At 42.6% G+C, this 19,993-nt stretch overlaps 1 protein-coding gene across 1 annotated transcript in view; it reads left to right on the forward strand.

Moving 5' to 3' along the window:
• LOC144717606 (disintegrin and metalloproteinase domain-containing protein 12-like) overlaps nucleotides 1-19,993 on the forward strand; it is a 169,660-nt gene that overhangs the window by 56,761 nt on the left and 92,906 nt on the right. Inside the window, exons 4-5 of the mRNA XM_078593103.1 lie at nucleotides 11,210-11,288; nucleotides 14,019-14,095. Coding sequence (XP_078449229.1) covers nucleotides 11,210-11,288; nucleotides 14,019-14,095 — 156 coding nt within the window. The remainder of the gene's footprint in view (nucleotides 1-11,209; nucleotides 11,289-14,018; nucleotides 14,096-19,993) is intronic.

Below are 19,993 nucleotides of genomic sequence, written 5' to 3' on the forward strand. Positions count from 1 at the left end.
TTACACTTGTTTAGCCAGGAAAGCCTCACTGAGTCTAAAAGTTTTTGTAGAGTCCTGCCAAGTGTTTGCAGTAGGGGGCGATGTTGCTACACCTAATCGGACATCGGACGGACGATATAATCTATTGTAGGCTGGTTCACTTCGTTCCTACCAGTATAACTCCCATAACCAACGTGGCAAGGGGAGGCTTTCAAGCATCAGTGAATTGCCAAAGGTCTCTAAAGATTGCCAACCGCACAATGTTTTGCAAGTACAATGTATGCATACATATGTAGTAGGTTCAAATTAGGTGCACACACACGCAACTTGGAGGCAACACTATTTATTAAACGATAAATAATATAACACTCTACATTAGGTGGTGACCACCTTCCTCAACTCACTAACACTCTGGAACACGACACAGACTGGACCAGGCAGGCAACGGCCTGCCTGGCCCAGGACGACGACTCGGGACTTGACGACCGAAGATGTCTTCACCTTGGAGTACAGTACAACCGCAGCCTCGCTCTGCGTTCACACCACGCTTATATTTGGTTTGGCGTGGCTGGCTCCGCCCCGGCGTGGCTGGCTCTCTTCAGGCCACGCCTCCCTTCCCAGGACACGCCTCACTTCCCCCACCTCTGGGAGGGTCCGGATCCCTCCACCACGCGACCCCCCAGGCACCCCCTTGGGGCCCCCAGCCTTCGTACGGGCCGACACAGTAGTGACCTTTCTCTGTCACTACACATATCATGGGTTAATGCCATTCAACATCAAGAATACGTACTTAATTTGGAGCTTTCATGACTGCAGGAATTACTCTTTGCTTCTTTCGGTAAAGTCACGTATAAAGAGAAAATAATAAATTAAATTAAATACTAGCATACGACGTTTCGATTGCAACACAAGCAATCATCATCAGGTATAAATGAAATAGAAACACAAATCTAGTATACTTAGAAATGTAATGTAATACAACATAGAGTCGGATAACATAACAGTCAACACCCTACCTGGTTGATTACGTTCTTCCTGAGAATGCTAAATTTGAGAGAGAGATAAAACACAGAACCAGAGACATATAGACAGACATATAAGCAGACAGATATCACAGAGTTACATTTCAACTCACGCTTATGCTTTCTTACACTGACAGTTACGAAATAAAACGAGGTTATTCCTTTGTTCTTGGTCCGTCTGTCGCTTAACGACAATTATACGTGGAGCCCCTTTGGGTTTTAAGATCACGTCCATTGTCGGTAACGGCCATGGGCGGTCTAACGGACAAACGCGGCGGTCTAACGGACTAACGCGGCGATCTAACGGACAAACGCGGCGGTCTAACGGACAAACGCGGCGGTCTAACGGACAAACGCGGCGGTCTAACGGACAAACGCGGCGGTCTAACGGACAAACGCGGCGGTCTAACGGACAAACGCGGCGGTCTAACGGACAAACGCGGCGGTCTAACGGACAAACGCGGCGGTCTAACGGACAAACGCGGCGTTCGTCGCTGGCCCTTTATCGGCTCAGCGCCGCCGAGTTCTATTTCAAGGACAGCATTGCAACTGTCATGTGCGAGTGATTGTATAGATAATTAGAATTAAAACAAATAGGATGGTTTAAATTTCGATTTAAAGCTTTCGTGACTGCAGGGATTCATCGTCTTGGTTCTTTCGGTAAAGTCACGTAGAAGGGAAATAGTAAAATAATAAAAATAAAACTAATGAAATAATTCTCACGACGTTTCGGCCACAACGCAAGCAGCCATCCTCAGGTGAAGACCAGGTCTGTCGGGGAGACAGCGTCTGGACATTCAGAACAGACCTGGTCTTCACCTGAGGACGGCTGCTTGCGTTGTGGCCGAAACGTCGTGAGAATTATTTTATTATGTTTTATTTTTATTATTTTATTATTTCCCTTCGACGTGACTTTACCGAAAGAACCAAGAAAATAGGATGATGTCAAACAGGCTTTTCCTGTGTATTTTTAAAGTGTTATTTTTGCGTAAGTAAATGCTGTACTCATAATGGCATTAAACATACCATTTTTTTTTGTAATGTAAAGCCGTTTGCTCATTCACTGCAGGATGAACGGCTCATGTCTCCTGGCATTGTGTCACACTCAAGAAGCTGCACAGATAGATATCAAAACAATCTAGTGTTCTTGTAATGCCATTCCCTGGCTCACTAGCAGACAAAAACATTAATGTAGCATACATTGATTTCACATTGTAGTTAGGCTATTACCTTCAAACCCATATTTTTATTATTATTTTCAATTTATAATACATATATGATGTGAACCAATTAGCAGCTAACATTTGGTCCACATCTGTTTTTAGATATATATATAGGATTCCCCACTACATTTAGTCTATTTGAAATGCCTTGCATCTCTAGAGACAAACATGTGTCATATCAACCAACGTTCTGTGGCTTCAAGGAGCACACACATGTCAACCACACGGAGCCTTGGTGGCTGTCGGGGGGGGGGGGGCGAGGGGGTTAGGAAAGGCAGGAGAGTGATGCGGGGAACCAAAGCCTTCCGAATCGCAGTCGATGCGCTGCGTTGCAGTCTTTGTTAAACTATCATCAGGGAAAACCCGAGCGATCAGTTACACGTTCAGGTTTGTGGTTTAACTAAATGTTGGTCAATGTCAGAGATGTGTGCGAAGACGAAAATAAGCTGACTGAGAAACGAATGCGACTCTTTGGAAACGGTCGCAGCGTGCAACAATTAATGCAGCAGGACAATGACAGGATATTTCGATAGTGATACAATTTGTTTTTCATAGTGAGTTCGCCAGTGCAAGATAAATCTTCTCTTCCAGCGTGGCTTACCATTTTATCCGTAGAAATAGGGTCATAAAATAGAGCCTATTCACATAAATCCAGAAGCCACGCTTCGCGATAGACTCAATGGTCAGTCATTTATTATTACTTGGACAAGATCTCAATAGTTTTTGTACAGGGCACGGGGTACTACAGAATGTATATGTATATGGTTATCGCCAGTACTGTATGTGGCTTGTGTATGCGTACAGAAAATAGCCACCATTCTTTACTAAGTAGTGTTGATGTCACCGCAGTGTTATGCCAGGCTAGGTCACACTTCGAGGCTGTGTGAAGGGTTTAATGTTCGCTGGCAGGAGGTTACATGACAGACCCAGTTGTTACGGGTTGACTGACTGAGGTGACTGGCAGATGCACCGCCAGCATTCCCAACTCTGCCACTTGCACTGTTTTAGCCATCTCTCCGCCCTTTGTTGCTGCTGGAAGGGTTGACCGTCTCAATCCGCCGAGTTGTGTCGTTCACGAGCCTGCTCCACAGAGGCCGATGTTGACACCGCTGGTAACACGTCGTCGGAAAGTCCACTCAGCTCCAGGTCCTGCTGTACCACATCGTCATGCCCTCCCTAGCTTTTGTCACACTGATCTAGACCTCTCTATCCGGCCAAACAGAAGGCGGATGGAGGGGTCTAGGCAAAATGGTTGGGCGTGTGGGCTACATGACACAGCCAACATACCCTTACCTGCCAGTAGATCCCAGAAAGGGGAAAACAAAGATACACCCACGCGGTGTCCTGCCTTTGATTTCCTCGCGTGAGCTATAACTAACATCAGTGGTGAGCAATATATAATAGTTTTGAGCCTCCGCTAGGTCAGCTCAGCCTAAAATGGGTACCTGGTAAACTGTGTACCCATCAGCAACCGGGGGAGAAAGCTGCCAGGTTTGGGTGCTGTCCACAGCACGCCCTTGTCCACCGTGCCGGCCTTTAATTGGTGCACGCTAACATCACTTGTCCCAGCTGTGTATGTGGGCTAAATGGGGGATCTTTGCATTTTTGTGTGTGAGTACATTTGCTTGTGTATGTAAGTGATGAGGGCTGACAAGAGTCAACATATGGGATATGTTGAAAGGTGGATGTTGATTGTATAAATACTTTAGACATATTTTCCTTTGATTTACAACAATGGTATGTTGAAATGTTGAACTTATTTCACACTGCACGTAGCCCCAACCGTGCTCATCGGAGGTATGAATACGTGCCAGGCGGTTGGGAATGCGAATTGTCGTGGAAATACAATTGGGAGCAGGGACACTTTATTTAACAAGTGAGACATTTTAACTGCAGTAAGGAGAGATTTTTCATCGTTAGACTGAAATTCCCACCTTCGCCATCTGCTTGCAGAGAGAAAATGGGGTGGACGGTCATGTTTACAGATGCTGCATCTATAATCCGACACGCACAATGCATTTCATGCACCTGCCTATGGGTAACCGTATGGATTTTCATTTTACAAAACTCAGCAGTCATACATAGTCAAATCTACGATCAGACACAATCCATTATGTACACCTGTCTGCAGATTAACATATGGAGTAGCATTTTACAAAAGTCAGCAGTCATATACATATATATAGCCCAATCCGATGCACACATTGCATTCTGCACATGTCTGCAGATAAACACGTGGACCAGCATTTGTGTAAAAACGAGGTGCATGGCCCACCTCTTTCCCAACCACTCCCTCCCCCCACCGCTGCCTCACCCACTGCATCGCAGGGTGCTTATATAAGCCCATTATGATGAGTGTGCACGATTTCAGACCGATCGTGAACTCCACTCTCGTTGCGTGCGGTAGAAGAAACGTCTCCCTTGTTATATAAACGGCCGCTCCGGCTCACATTTGTATTCATTTGTTAACAACAACAAAAATTGTTACCGTGTCACCCAATTCAGTGTGATGCCCCCCTCCCCCACGCCAACACGCAATGATGGTACAGGGTGCGCTGAGAGACGGTGGACCGGTCACGTGGTCACTGGCGGAGACAGTGGGAGGGGGGGGGCACGTGCCCTCCAATGATCCGATCGAAATCCATAATTTCGAACGGATCATTGGAGTTTATTAGTAATAAATCGGCATTTTATGACCCCCACTGCCACTGTGTAGCATATTATTACGAGCCAGAGACTCTATGAGATGATAGGACAATAGTCCGAGTCCATAATTGGCAATAAGTAACGGCAAAGCGGTTTATAAGTGACTCAGAATTGTGCGCGATGCCGATCACACAACGCGGTTCGAATTCGACCCTCGATCGATGGCTGCGCCATCGCCGCACACGCGTCGAATAAAAAGCAAGGGACAAGTCTTTACTAACTAACAACTTCTATGCTGGAGGGGTTGCCCCCCCCCTACCTTAAAATCCTGGCTCCGCCATTGCACGTGGTGTCGGCCGTTGGGCTCGTGGCCTCGTGGTTTGTTTCGGGGAAGGGTGGAATTGAGTCGATCATTCAATGGGTTTTTTTTGTTTTTTTTCCGCGGTCGGTTATTGAGCCGTTGAACCGACCACTATTACGTAAGCAAAGTCAGCGTGCAAATAGCACCGCTCTCCTTTCGACGGTTCTACTTCACCCGCAACATTGCAGTTGCAGTGTGATGGAATCAAAAGCACGCGATGGTGCATATTGGTGCAAGAGATGTGTTCATCTGTGAAATAGAGCTTTATAGCTCATCGGATTCCTCCAGTATAAATAAAGATTCTGATTCTTACTGGCTATGTAGACTTCAGACATAAATTTGTTAATACAGCTGAACAAATTACACGCCGCATATTGACATGTTAATATCGGCTACAATTAACTAAATACAGACTGCCTACTCATATTTGTGTTGGTGTGGCGGAGCATTCATCCAGCATTGAGTAGATAATGGCCGATAGTGACGATGATGTCTCATTTAAATGAGGGTGGGCGTCTTGCACTGCAGGAGATTGTTTAGTATTCGGATGACAAGCAGTAAAAATGTGACCGAGAAATAAACACGATAACTATTTGACACAACAAATAGTTCTGGCTCAGTGGTTGCATATAATAACAATACAAAACTCGTTCTTGCAAAGTACACGCACTGAATTGTTTTGTTTTTCATGTTCAGGCATGCGTTACTGACGAGCAAAGGGGGCTTATTAATGGCTGTGTTTCACTTGCTGAACAATATTGGAGGTTTCTTTGTACCACAAATTAAAATGTCTCGGTCGTCAGAACCAAATACTGCAAACACTTGAACCGTGTCATTTAACTGATTATTACACTAATTAAAGTGCGTTATATTGTTATTCTTGCCAGCAGTGCAAATTGTTACGTGGGCTCTGCGCTATCTTACAACAACAAACGAAACGGGTCAAAACCAAGTATGGAATCGTGTGGGAATGTACGGATAATAGGGGGATGTCAATTTGACCAAATGAATTGGGTCTTTCCATGCAGAAAGCGTAGAGTAGGAATAACATTTCTGCAGCTTGTTCCATATCCACATTTAATAACTTAACTGCATTTTCGAAAGTGCTTCTACTCTGATAAAAAAAAAATAGTTTGTTCTGAGAACTTGATGTAGACTCGCAGGGAAGGGACATGCTAGCAGCAGCAATCAACACATCTATCTAGCAATTCAGATTTTTTTTTAAGTGATGCAAATGTGAATGTTGCCACTTTTTCTCGTAGGTCTGAAAGCTTCTTGAAACTCCTTTAATGTAGTGCTGCAACGCTGAACAATCACAGAGCACAACTTGGACACTCCGTAAAATGCAGGTTGCCTGCCTTCCTTTCTGTATCACAATAGTATGTATCAATTGTGCTTTGAGATGAGGTTTGATTTTCTTCCAATGCTGGATGATGACTGCGACACACTATTTGTGGTCATGGGGATTTTTTAAGGTAGGTGTTCAGGAAAAGTTCACATTGCGCTAACGACTGGTGTTAGTAATAGCGAAGAATCAAACGCAGTTGTCAGTGTGTTAATAAAATAAATACGTAATCAGTGGTTAAATTTCGATTTAAAGCTTTCGTGACTGCAGGGATTCATCTTCTTGGTTCTTTCGGTAAAGTCACGTAGAATGGAAATAATAAAATAATAAAAATAAAACATCATAAAATAATTCTCACGACGTTTCGGCCACAACGCAAGCAGCCGTCCTCAGGTGGAGAACAGGTCTGTCGAGAAGACAGAGTCCGAATGGACAGAGTCCGATGGACTCTGTCTTCTCGACAGACCTGTTATCCACCTGAGGACGGTTGCATGCGTTGTGACCGAAACGTCGTGAGAATTATTTTATTGTGGCCAAAACGTCGTGAGAGTTATTTTATTATGTTGTATTTTTATTATTTTATTATTTCCATTCTACGGGACTTTACCGAAAGAACCAAGAAAAAGCAATCAGTGCTTCTCATATTTGTCTCCCTACATCACGTCTTCTTTTACGTAAGCCATCGGCCACATGGCCTGCTGAGAGTGTTAATTTATCAACAACATTGGTTCATCTTCTCACGCATTGGTTCAATACAAGCAAATGCTGGGCTTGGAATCAACTTTCATTGGCTCATCAGCAGAGGTGTGGACTCGAGTCATGTGACTTGGACTCGAGTCAGACTCGAGTCATGAATTTGATGACTTGCGACTCGACTTGGACTTGCATAACAATGACTTTGTCCCACCTATGAGATGTGGACTCGAGTCATGTGACTTGGACTCGAGTCAGACTCGAGTCATGAATTTGATGACTTGCGACTCGACTTGGACTTGCATAACAATGACTTTGTCCCACCTCTGCTCATCAGCATAGTCAAACATGTCTTCAGCAGCGTCATGGTTATTTGAACCAAAGCTGGTGAACTGCCTGGTAAGGGTGATTTCTTTCGGGCTGAGGTCATGATTTTTTTTTCTTTCAAACAAGTGACAATGTTATATCTTACATTGGCAGATGTATAAAGAAATATGAATGAACGCAACTATTTTCAATTAGAATTAACACTGCGGAAAATGGCTAAGCACCATTATACCATAGAGAGCTTTGAAAAACAAGGAAGACAAGCCACTTATTATGATACATGTTAAGTCAAATTCTGGATTTGCGAGTTTGAAAACATTCAGAAACATAAACAATAAAATAATAATGTTTTATATTTTTATTATTGTATTGTTTCCCTTCTACGTGACTTTACCGAAAGAACCAAGAATATGAATCCCTGCAGTCACGAAAGCTTTAAATCAAAATTCAGAAACATGTTAATTATGTATTTATTACGAGGTCACGAGTCTTACTGCTGACCTTGATGAGCATGGTAAATGCATTCAATCAATATTTTGAATATTATAAGAGAAGTCTGTTTACATGAATCAATGTACTGGTTATATTTCGATTTCCATACATCAATTGATCATCCAGTATTTATTTGTGTATAGCCCCTTTCACGAAAGGAAGTGCTTAACAGAAAGAAAAAAAATCTTGTGATTAGGCACGTAACGATGCATTGATTCGGCATTTAAAATAGATTATAGTGGTCATGATTCATGAACACTGAGAATAATGGGTTCGTTTGACCTCTGCAACCACAAGAGGTGCTATTTTGTATACAAACATTTTTATTTTGATCACAATTGCTAAACACAGGGCCAAGGGCCTAACATAGGCAATCGGCCAGCTCGAAGCATCACTAAGTCGTAATAAACAACAGTCACCACTTTTCTTCATTTGCAAACTCATAAATGCTCGGTAAAAAAAATAATTATGAGAGGGAATTCCAAAGCCAAGCAGTGCGAGTTGACGAGGCAGAGAGAGAAGTATATGTGATCTACTCTTTGGTTCTTTTGGTAAAGTCACGTATAAAAATAAAATAATAAATTAAATACTAGCATACGACGTTTCTATTGCAACACAAGCAATCATCATCAGGTATAAATGAAATAGAAACACAAATCTAGTATACTTAGAAATGTAATGTAATACAACAGAGAGTCGGATAACATAACAGTCAACACCCTACCTGGTTGATTACGTTCTTCCTGAGAATGCTAAATTTGAGAGAGAGATAAAACACAGAACCAGAGACATATAGACAGACATATAAGCAGACAGATATCACAGAGATACATAGAGAGAGAACAAACATAGGCACACAGAGGACACACAATTAACTCTGTGATATCTGTCTGCTTATATGTCTGTCTATATGTCTCTGGTTCTGTGTTTTATCTCTCGCTCAAATTTAGCATTCTCAGGAAGAACGTAATCAACCAGGTAGGGTGTTGACTGTTATGTTATCTGACTCTCTGTTGTATTACATTACATTTCTAAGTATACTAGATTTGTGTTTCTATTTCATTTATACCTGATGACGATTGCTTGTGTTGCAATCGAAACGTCGTATGCTAGTATTTAATTTATTATTTTCTCTTTATACGTGACTTTACCGAAAGAATCAAAGAGTAATTCCTGCAGTCACGAAAGCCCCAAATTAAGTGTTATATGTGACCTGCAGTGCGTGCGGTTGGTGGTTGAACGCAGCGCGGCTTGACGTGGGTTGAGGGGGCAGAACCAACGGTAAAGTTCACGTGAACAGTAACCAACAGCGATGGACGGGTGATAAGTAGGCGACTGACTGCCGGTGAGCGAGTGTCTGGAGTGAATCTCACGAGTGCTGAATCATCAATCAACGTGACCGCTTTCTATTGAATCATCCATTAGCGTTCACCACAATGTAACAAACTAAATGATACGTTCTTGAAACGAATTGTGACCTTGACTGGTAACAATCTAATCGCGAATTGGGCGAATATAATTCTGCAGGTCACTTTTTTTACAAACTGGCTGCTTCGGGATATGCGTATTTTCTCAACTGCACACGTACATACACAGGGTGGGGGTTTGTTACGATGCATTGATTTTTATTGATTTATAAGCTCGTATTTATGAAACAGGTTTTTTTCGATACGTGTATGGAATGGGTTAATGTGGCTGTTACATTCACTGAAACGGTCTTCTTTTTAGGAATCGATTCTCAAAAGGTAATGCAACTAATTCATTAATTCAAGGGCTGGTGGTGAATTGCTGCATCCACGTGTTATATTTACGCTAACATTTATCTTTGCAAAACATTCCATGAGCTGATTATCCTGCATTTATTCAAATATGTCAACTCGTATTTGTTGTGAGTAAGTGCATTGCTCAGTTTTTTTTTGCTTTGTTTTAATGATGGTACACATTTAAAAGACATACCTTCTTGAATTTAGATCAAATTACAATGCGTTTTCCTTGTTTAGTACTCAGGTCATGTACGTGTGGACAGTCTTATTCGTAATTAAGCAATAAAACATATCCACTGTAGCCGATTCCAGTTGTAATTTTCCACATTTTAACTTAAAACTTTCGTGACTGCAGGAATTCACATTCTTGGTTCTTTCGGTAAAGTCACGTAGAAATCATCGAAACTAACGAGCAAATCACCTGGGGACAGTGAGACGTCTTTAATTGACGAAACCAGGTGATTTGCTCGTTAGTTTCGATGACTTCTATCTACGTGACTTTACCGAAAGAACCAAGAAAATAATTTTCCACGTGATAAGTCACTTCATTGAGCTATCATCTGTGGCCAGCTCGCTTCTGAAAAAGAGCTTTATAGTTCACCGTATGTATTCATATTCTTAGGTTTTCGGTAAAGTCACGTAGGTAAAAAATTAAAATTAATAAAAATAAAATAAAAATCACGACGTTTCGGAGGCAACACAAGCTTCCGTCTTCAGGTGGAACCGTCACAGCACGATAGCTGTATCAAGTGATACAGCTATCGTGCTGTGACGGTTGTATCAAGTGATACAGCTATCGTGCTGTGACGGTTCCACCTGAAGACGGAAGCTTGTGTTGCCTCCGAAACGTCGTGGTTTTTATTTTATTTTACTTTTATTAATTTTAATTTTTTACCTACGTGACTTTACCGAAAACCTAAGAATATGAATACTTGCAGTCACGAAAGCTTCAAATCTAGAATCACCGTATGTATGTTGAATTTATTTTGCACCGTACGTAGCCAACCGTGCATATCGGAGGTGCAGTTGGCCTTACCTGTTAAAATAAATAAAAAGTGAGTTCGTCTTGTCGGAGGTGGGAGTACTCACACTCTGCCCCATCACATGCAATCTTTAAATTGACTTAATCTTGCTGAACCTAGTTATGCTGCTGGGATGACTGAGGCGGCAGAGGATTTTAGAAATCTGCATCATTGTTTCAACTGCCTCACACCCACCCGGGAGATCAAACCTCTGCGACCCCGAGGTTGCAAGTTCAGAATGCTGATTATTACAATCACTGTAGCATCCCAGATCTGTATAAAGTGTTTATTGCGAAAGCCTAACTTGTGTTGTTGTTTTCTTTTTTGTTGTTGCAGTGAACTGTTTACAAGACATTATACAGAGACTCATTACTCTGACAATGGAACCCTCATAGAAGAATCGCCAAATTACGCGGTAAGTGCAAGGCGATATCAATAGCAAACAACTGTCATTTATTCGGCGCTAAAATCGAGCAAATCAAAAAGTATCGAAGCGCCGCACAGTCACGAGAGTGTGACTTGGACACAGGGCTGGGGGAAAGGGGTGGCCAGAGAGGGTTTAAAGCACGGTCAACGTAAGCTACGCATTAAGATGATTTGAAGGAGGGAAAGTGAGGAGGGCGAGCAAGGGGAGAGCCGAGGATGAGTGGGGAGTGAGTGCACTTGGCATGGTTTGGAGTAAATCACTCAAGGTGTGGGGGCCGGTGGGGGAGGCAGGATCATGGTAATATTTGTTCATTTTCACAAATATCTGTGTTAATATTCATAAATAAATAGTGTCTATTATATTTTTTTTGGGGGGGGGGGGGGTTAGAGGGTTCATTACGGTTGTATATGTTTTAAATAAAATATAGACTTTTAGTACACACTCATTAAATAACGATAATAATACTAATATACAGTCCTTGATCAATTCACTGCTGGATCAAAGTCTCCCCATCTCCTGCAGTGTTGGTCATGGGGGTTGTTTGACCATACTTCACCGCACTGGTCTACGCGGGTTGGTGAAGAAAGTTGGAATCGGGATATTATTCGCCATCCATGGTCCGTGACTGGGAATCAACCGGGGATTGCTGGGTTGAGAACACAGTGTGCTACCAAACCCCCACTTTCATGAATGATATTGTAATCAAATAATTGGCATTGAACATATTTGTGTTTAGATGAATCTAAATCTTTATTGAATGTCTTTCTTTGTGGGATGTATTCAAGGATCCAATGAAGTATACTGTATGCATTTTTCTGCTGACATAACTGTAGCATATTCAGCCTTTTATTGCTGCCATTTTCACTAAATTTACAGAGAGAATTCCTTCAAATATTCTAGCATACCCCATGCAGAATTCTAGTCGTGTAGTTTAAATATTATGTTCTTTTTCATAGCGAATCCTTTCAGCGCAGTGGCACCCCTCCAAGGCACTACCCCCCACCCACACGAATGCGCACACCACCGATCGACCGATCATGCATGGTGGGATAAAGTGTGGGCATGCAAGAGTAGGCCCAAATACCCTCGAGAGGGGCTTTCCAGAGCTGCTTCCAGTGGAGGCCCCTTTCCTGCCAGCAGCGGGTGTGAGCGAGCAATTGCATTGCTGCACCTTCACCTTTTACCATTTATTATGTTATTATCTCCAATAGGGTTCAGGTTAATTCACTCTCATTGTCCCTTCACACACTCATTATTATCCTTGTCCCATTTTATGTATTATATATATATATATTTTTTTAAATACACATACAAAAACTAAAATTGTCTGACAGCTGCAGCCACTTGTCACAGATTTGATATTTTTTTGGCAGCAGAAAGACCTGGGGTTCGTTCCATTGGAAGCACAACTCATCTCCCCAGAATCCTAATTGGCCAGCTGCACTCTCTGCGTCAACACGATGTGTTGGAGCGGCAGGGTGGTACCGTGGTAACACTTTGTGCCTCGCAGCAGGTCCCGTTTCCATTGACAACTCGGGCGCTTTGCGCATGTGTCGTTTAGAGCAGCGGTCCAGGGACCGGTTTCGTGGAAGACAATTTTTTCACGGAACGGGGGGGGGGGGGGGGCGGTCATCATTGGGTCTTTCCCCTTTTCAAAGAAGCTGTCCAGCGACGTTTGTTTTTTACTCATTCTGGCTACTAGGGGTTAGCAGCTTGTGGGTTTACCAACACTGTGACTGAGACAAGTGCGCAGTGCGGGAAAGAGGCGCGGACGGAAGTGGTAAATAAAATAATGGGCGGGCCATGCGCGGACTTACCGCTAGGCCTCGGCAAGGTAAGGTGAAAGTGTAAAAACAACGAGCCTACCTTAACCCCCTACCTTTTACCTTACCACAATACAATCACTCTACCCTACCTTTTACCCTTTAGCAGGTAAGGTAAAAGGTAAAAAGCAACGAGCCTACCTTTTACCCTACCCTTTACCCTTACCCCTTGGCATGTCGACACCTGTACCCTTTACCTTTACCCTTTTACCCGGTAAAAAGAGTACAATTACCTTACCTTGCCGAGGCCTACTCACCGCTCACCTCCTGCTGTGCGGCCCGGTTCCTAACAGGGTGCGGACCGGTACCGGTCAGCGGCCCGGGGGTTGGGGACCCCTGGTTTAGAGTATGTTCTCTCTCTATGATGCATTGGTTTTCCCCAGGTCCTTCAGTGACCTCCCACGGCTAAAATTGAATTGTACAATGTTTAAATGGTATTGGCCATGCATCTGAATGCTGAAAAGTTGCCCACAAATTACTCTGTATGGGATTGTCAATTGCAACTTTGTCCCCTAACGCAAAAACACTCGGCATGAACCTTGTGTAAAAGTCTTGAGACTCAGTGTTGCATTTACTGGGTAAGCCAACGGCGATAAGATACAACAATATTCACAAATCGTGCAGTACACTCAAATGCATATGTATACATTGTCACTAATCTCTCTCTCTATCAATGAAAGTTACTCCGTTTCCTCGCTGTATTAAAAAAAACAAATGCAATCGCTCGGATTGTTTATCGATTCTATAATTCACTTGTTCATCAATTTGCCGCTTTAGTCTCTGATTTTCACATTACCGTGATGTTCTCAAAATGGGAAGGAAACAAAAGCGAGTTCTTTTTTTCTTGTTCTTTCGTTGTTGTTTTTTTAACGTGTCCAATGTCGCCCCGCGTTAGGACCACTGCTACTACCACGGCCAGGTCGACGGGCACGCGGACTCCGCCGTCTCCCTCAGCACGTGCTCTGGGCTCAGGTAGGAGGAGGGTTGAAGAGTGGGAGGGGGGCACTGGTCGTGCACCCCAAAGCGCGAAAGGAATGCGGCGTGCTAAAGGGTTTCGCGAGGCGTCGGTGTTTGGCTGCAAGATTGAGCCCCCACCCCAGCGCCACGAACCGTTTCCCTCGGAATTTAATGAGAGGGGATGAGTGAAAGGGTAGAAAAGGGGGTCAGGTGGGGGGTGCGGTGAGGGTGTTGGGAGTCAGGGGAGTGTTGAGGTGTTAATAAGCTTGGTTGCCTTCTGGCTCGCGAACATAATGTTAAGGGTGTCAAAGGCTGCACATGTGTTTCAGGCCCTAACAATGCTGTTAACGCCCTAAGCAAACTAACTGATTTCACCCTTCGTCCTGAGCCTCTCTTCAAATGCTCCAATACTCCCTGCGACAGCCTCTGTTCACGATTCCTCTCGGTCATCAAGGTGCTTGTTATCCTTTTCATGCAAATGTCATTTGGCTACCTGTAGTGATTTGATTAAAATGTTCTTCTCGCAGAAGGGGGCTGACTTTGCTGAAAGAAATAAAAAAGGGAGCATTGCATTTAAAAGCAGATGATTACTTGAGTTTTTTTTTTAGGTTGCACCAGAGAGAGAGAGTTCATTTTGAGACAGCAATGGAGGGCACAATCGGTCAGTTTGAATGTTCCAGAGTGTGCCCATTTCATGGCAAATTAAACAACGATTGTAGAAATATAATATGTTCAATTATCCATATTGGCCACAGCAGATGGGTCCAGTCGATCTTACATCAATCACATTGCCTGCCACTTTGGAGTTTCAAGTAGATCTTTACATTTGCGGAATAAAAAAGTCAAACTGATGAACTACCACTACCACTGCACTCATTCATATCCACTCATTTATACTCAAGCGTTTAGTTTGTTGTGTGTTTCACTGCCTCCCTTGTGTTGCGGGTTTTCTTTCTGTTATGAGTTAAAAAAAATGAAAAATTGCAATAACATGGCCGTGTTATGTGAAAATGCAATTCACTGTACACAGCTGCACGGAATCTGAGATGTTAAAGCTGTCGCATTGCTTATGAGACCGCACTGATCTCCCTTGGCTTGTGTGCTGCATGTCAGTTAGTGCTCTGCACCTGCAGCTCTGTTGTTGGAGACAAAACATCTGGTTTTACCGCATGAAAGCAGGGCCCTCGAACGCTTGGGATTACGCTTAACTATTAGCAGCCCTTACAGATGATCATAAGCAACGTAATTTTCATTATGTGTCGGAGAATTAGATCATTACTGGTGGGATAAGTTTTGGGTTGAAAAATGTTGGATTTTGGGATAATTTTTACAACGTGAAAAGTTTGCGGGTCTTGGCGACAACAAAACTGACGTCACACCCCCATGCTACGTGACAAAAACAATCAGGTAAGTGACGTAATGTGACATCGTTTCCAGTGATATCATACTTTCTTATTAATCTTTAAAAATAAAAAAAAATTCTCTAAAAAAATCGGGAACGTACTGTATACAGAAGTAACAAGAAGTTGTCTTAATGTTTAGAGTATGATTCTAAACATACTGCAATACTTCATTTTAACACTTATTATTTTATTATCCACACTAATTATTGTATCATAACCCCTGTCACTGGTTTATCGAATATGATTACAGGATATAATATGTACACAAAGATAAGTGAGTTTCAGCAATGGGCCTGTTTGATTGTCAGTCTCTTATTATAATTCTCAACATGTTTTGATTGCCATGTGCGTGCATAACAAGAGCATTGGTGTGGTAAGGTTTCCAGGAGGCCCTGACTCAACATCAGCTAGGGTCAATCCACTTCTCGATGAAGGCCTCCCCAAGTTGCCACGCCACCTTCCGTGATTCTGCGATGCAATGATAGACCCAGCAACTGCACATGACCAGATTTCATCGCTCCATCTCTTGGGATGACATTCCTCTCAGATACATTCCATCTGTGTAATTCAAGATGAAAATTTGAAATCATTCATGCACCATTTCCCTTCTTCGTAGTTTAAAAGGAGTGATTGTGTAATTAGTACACTATCGAAAGGAAGAGATTCATTTATAAGTACTCTATACAGACAAGGACAAAGATCCCCCTTATAGCCTGAAACAGACTGTTGCAAGCACCTATAAAGGCCGGCATGGCACACGAGGGGGTGGGTCGCCAACACCGCGCCCGGCCGCCTTTGCTTCCCCAGTGACGATGTTTGCACACCGCACCAGGTACTCATATAAGGCTTAGTCGACCTAGGGGAGGCCCATGACCTTTTCAGATAATCGACACTGGTGTTGACCACGAGTGGGAATCGAATTCGGGTCGCCGGGTTCCTAGCGCAGTGCGCTAACCACTACACTACCGCTCCCCATACTCTACACAGAACACACACACGTACATGTACACGGCGCATCGTATGTGTAAAACTGCACTTGATAGGTTGAAATAGATTGCCAGAGTTTAATTATTTCATTCATTGATTTTTCATTCATTATTTCCTGCGTTGCATTGATCAGCCCATAATGTGTCTAACGCTGCTTAGACAAAAGACCTCGCTGGGCCAGTGTTTGGTACAAAGGCTGGCCGTAGTCGTATAGTTAGAGGGGGAAGAAATAGTCTTGATTGGCTTATTGTGCTTTTTCCCACTGTGAGATAAGGCAGATTTGAACAAGCTACTCCAACACTTCCATTGAGTATTGTATTGTAAATTATACCCATGTGTGTGTGGCAGTGTACGTCTGAACACCTGGGGTGCCATGGTAGCTCATGCACACGGTGGCGAGATGTTGACTACCTCGCCTGGTATACAGGAGCGTGTGGGTTTGATCCCAACCCTGGCGCCTATATATTTGGAGTTTGCATGTTCTCCCCCGTGGTTGCGTGGATTTTTTGTTATCCAGGTCCTCCGGTTTTTCCCTCCGCATTTAGAAACGACATCACGCGTTTAGAGCAGGGGTCGGCAAACTGCAGCAGCTCCGGAGCCACATGCAGCTCTTTAAGGACTGTTACGTGACGTTATTTATTAAGGACCGCTGTTTTGTATTAACATGCATTGCGGGTCTTGAAATATTGAGGTTTTTTTTACAGAATTCCAAAAAAAAGTGGCTCTTCTTGTTATGTTGGTTGCTAACCTCTGATTTAGGCCGCTATAAATGTCAAAATGTGAGACTTTGTGTGAATGGCGCTATATATAAATGAGTTTTACTTACACTTTGTTGAGCTCTTATTTGTGGCCAGGTTGCTTCTCAACAAGAGCTATATAGCTTAGTGCGCCTTACCTGTTCAACTTGCCGTGTTAGATTCAATAATGCAGTAGTTATAAAGCAGTGGGTTTGGTGTTACTTAACTTGTTGTGAGAAAAACACACATACTGTATATGATTTTGACCATCAGCATACATTCGATCTATCCGATTACATTTCATGATAGCCGATTACAGAATCGTACACCCCATCTTTGTTCATCAGTGGTTATAAGAATCATAAAAGGAGCTCATTATAATCAAAGAGTTAAGCCTTGAAATTGGAGGAACTGTCAATTATTTGGGGGCTGGGTGACGGAAATGATGCAAGATTATATTAGGAAACTGCTTAAAAATGCACCTCAATGTAATTTAGAATATCATTGTAGAGGGTTATATTTTCCTATAAGTTGCATTTGTGGCCTCGATAGTTTATTTTGGTACAAATCTAAAGTCCAATTAAGAACACGGCTGAATCAAAATGGTTGGCAATCTCTGGATCAGTACTGTACATATTATGTATTATTATCAAACCTCAACTTAATTTAAAATACATACATTTGAGTAGATAAATTTCAGTAACAAATTGTTGATCATTATTTATAGCGTGATGTCAATCCACTCATTGGATGAATGCCTCCCTATGTCGTGTTGGTCACGGGGGCTGTTTGACCATACTTCACCACACTGGTCATTATTGATTAGTAAAGTTTAACACGTAGGCTTTCGCGACCAATGTTATTCATAATCAACGTTTTTGGATTTAGATCGCGTTATTTATAAATGTGTCGTAACCCTCCACCACCCGACACGGCCAATCAGTAAAATGTTGTGGCTTCAACACACCGGTGGGCTAAAGCAGTGAACTATTTGTCTTTTGTCAACGTGACACTTTTTTTACTGATTGGCCGTGTCGGGTGGTGGAGGGTTACGACACATTTATAAATAACGCGATCTAAACCCAAAAACGTTGATTATGATTGATTAGTAAAGTTGGGGTGGGGGGGGGGACCCAGCACCGGTTCATATTTCACTCTCTGCTGATGTTAGCTGTTTGCTGGGAATAGAACTCGGGTCACGAAGTTCAGCACACAGTTTTTAAACCATTCCACCAGCACTCCCCTGCCCATCATATTCATGAGAAAATATGTTTACAAGATAAAGTGCAGTACTCCTTCAAAATGAATATATGAAATGTATAATGCTTTTTCAGTCTGATAAGATACATGTGTTTCATATTTCTGACTGCATTACGATGAGATATTTCTTCTAAATAGGCCGCGTGTGTAGGGCACATACTTGCAAGTTGAAATATACTTTTGTTTCTGGCACAGAAACCTATAATCATTTGCATAATGATCTCATGTCATTCTGTGTTATACTTCCAAACATACAACAGCATATATTTGTGTATATATGCCTATCCGTTTGACAGAAGTCTTTATTTATCCGGAAGAGATCCCGTCGGTGAAAATAATAATACAATAAAATAATGTTGTTGTTTTTTTCACTTTTTTTATTTTATTTTATTATTTTCACCTACATGACTTTACCGAAAGAACGACATTTTTGTTCTTACAGCTACACGGCGACAACACTCCTGGGAGAAAACACTCTACGAGCATGGCACTGTGCCCTAAACTATTTGCACACCTAAGGTTGTTCAGGTTTATGTGCGTTATCTCATCCACAGTAGACACTTGCCATGGCCAGCGAGCAGACGGCCCGCTATATATGGGGCGGTGTTTGCTCTGTGTTTAGTGGTTCCAGACATGACTTGTCTGCGACTGGCCTAAGTTACATTCCCAAAGCGACTGCCTGACATTCGTGTCTCGGTGCCCTGATCACGAATTCTGAGCAACACGTGTGTGTACGTGTGTGTGTGTGCGTGGCCAAATGTGGCTTCTGCTTCTCGCAGCTGTGCCGCTAACTTGTGTTGTTGACACACCGTTCATTTTCGGAGGACTTTTTCCTAGACTCGCCATCATATGTGGAACGCTGACAAAAAAAGTCGGAGGCGAGGAGCGCTGTTGGTTCATTGTTCACTTTTGGTTCATTGTTCACTGTTGGTTCATTGTTCACTGTTGGTTCATTGTTCACTGTTGGTTCATTGTTCACTGTTGGTTCATTGTTCATTGTTGGTTCATTATTCACTGTTTGTTCATTGTTCATTGTTGGTTCATTGTTCACTGTCGCTTAATTGTTCACTGTTGGTTCATTGTTCACTGTTGGTTTATTGTTCATTGTTGGTCCATTGTTCACTGTTTGTTCATTGTTCACTGTTGGTTCATTGTTCACTGTCACTTCATTGTTCACTGTTGGTTCATTGTTCACCGTTGGTTCATTGTTCACCGTTGGTTCATTGTTCACCGTTGGTTCATTGTTCACTTGGTTCATTGTTCACCGTTGGTTCATTGTTCACCGTTGGTTCATTGTTCACCGTTGGTTCATTGTTCACTGTTGCTTCATTGTTCACTGTCGCTTCAATGTTCACTGTTGGTTCATTGTTCACTGTTTGTTCATTGTTCACTGTTGCTTCATTGTTCACTGTTGCTTCAATGTTCACTGTTGGTCCATTGTTCACTGTTGGTTCATTGTTCACTGTTGCTTCATTGTTCACTGTTGCTTCATTGTTCACTGTTGGTTCATTGTTCACTGTTTGTTC

The sequence above is a fragment of the Lampetra planeri genome, chromosome 4 (assembly GCF_965212315.1).
Source record: "Lampetra planeri chromosome 4, kcLamPlan1.2.h2, whole genome shotgun sequence".
In the NCBI taxonomy this organism is placed as follows: Eukaryota; Metazoa; Chordata; class Hyperoartia; order Petromyzontiformes; family Petromyzontidae; genus Lampetra; species Lampetra planeri.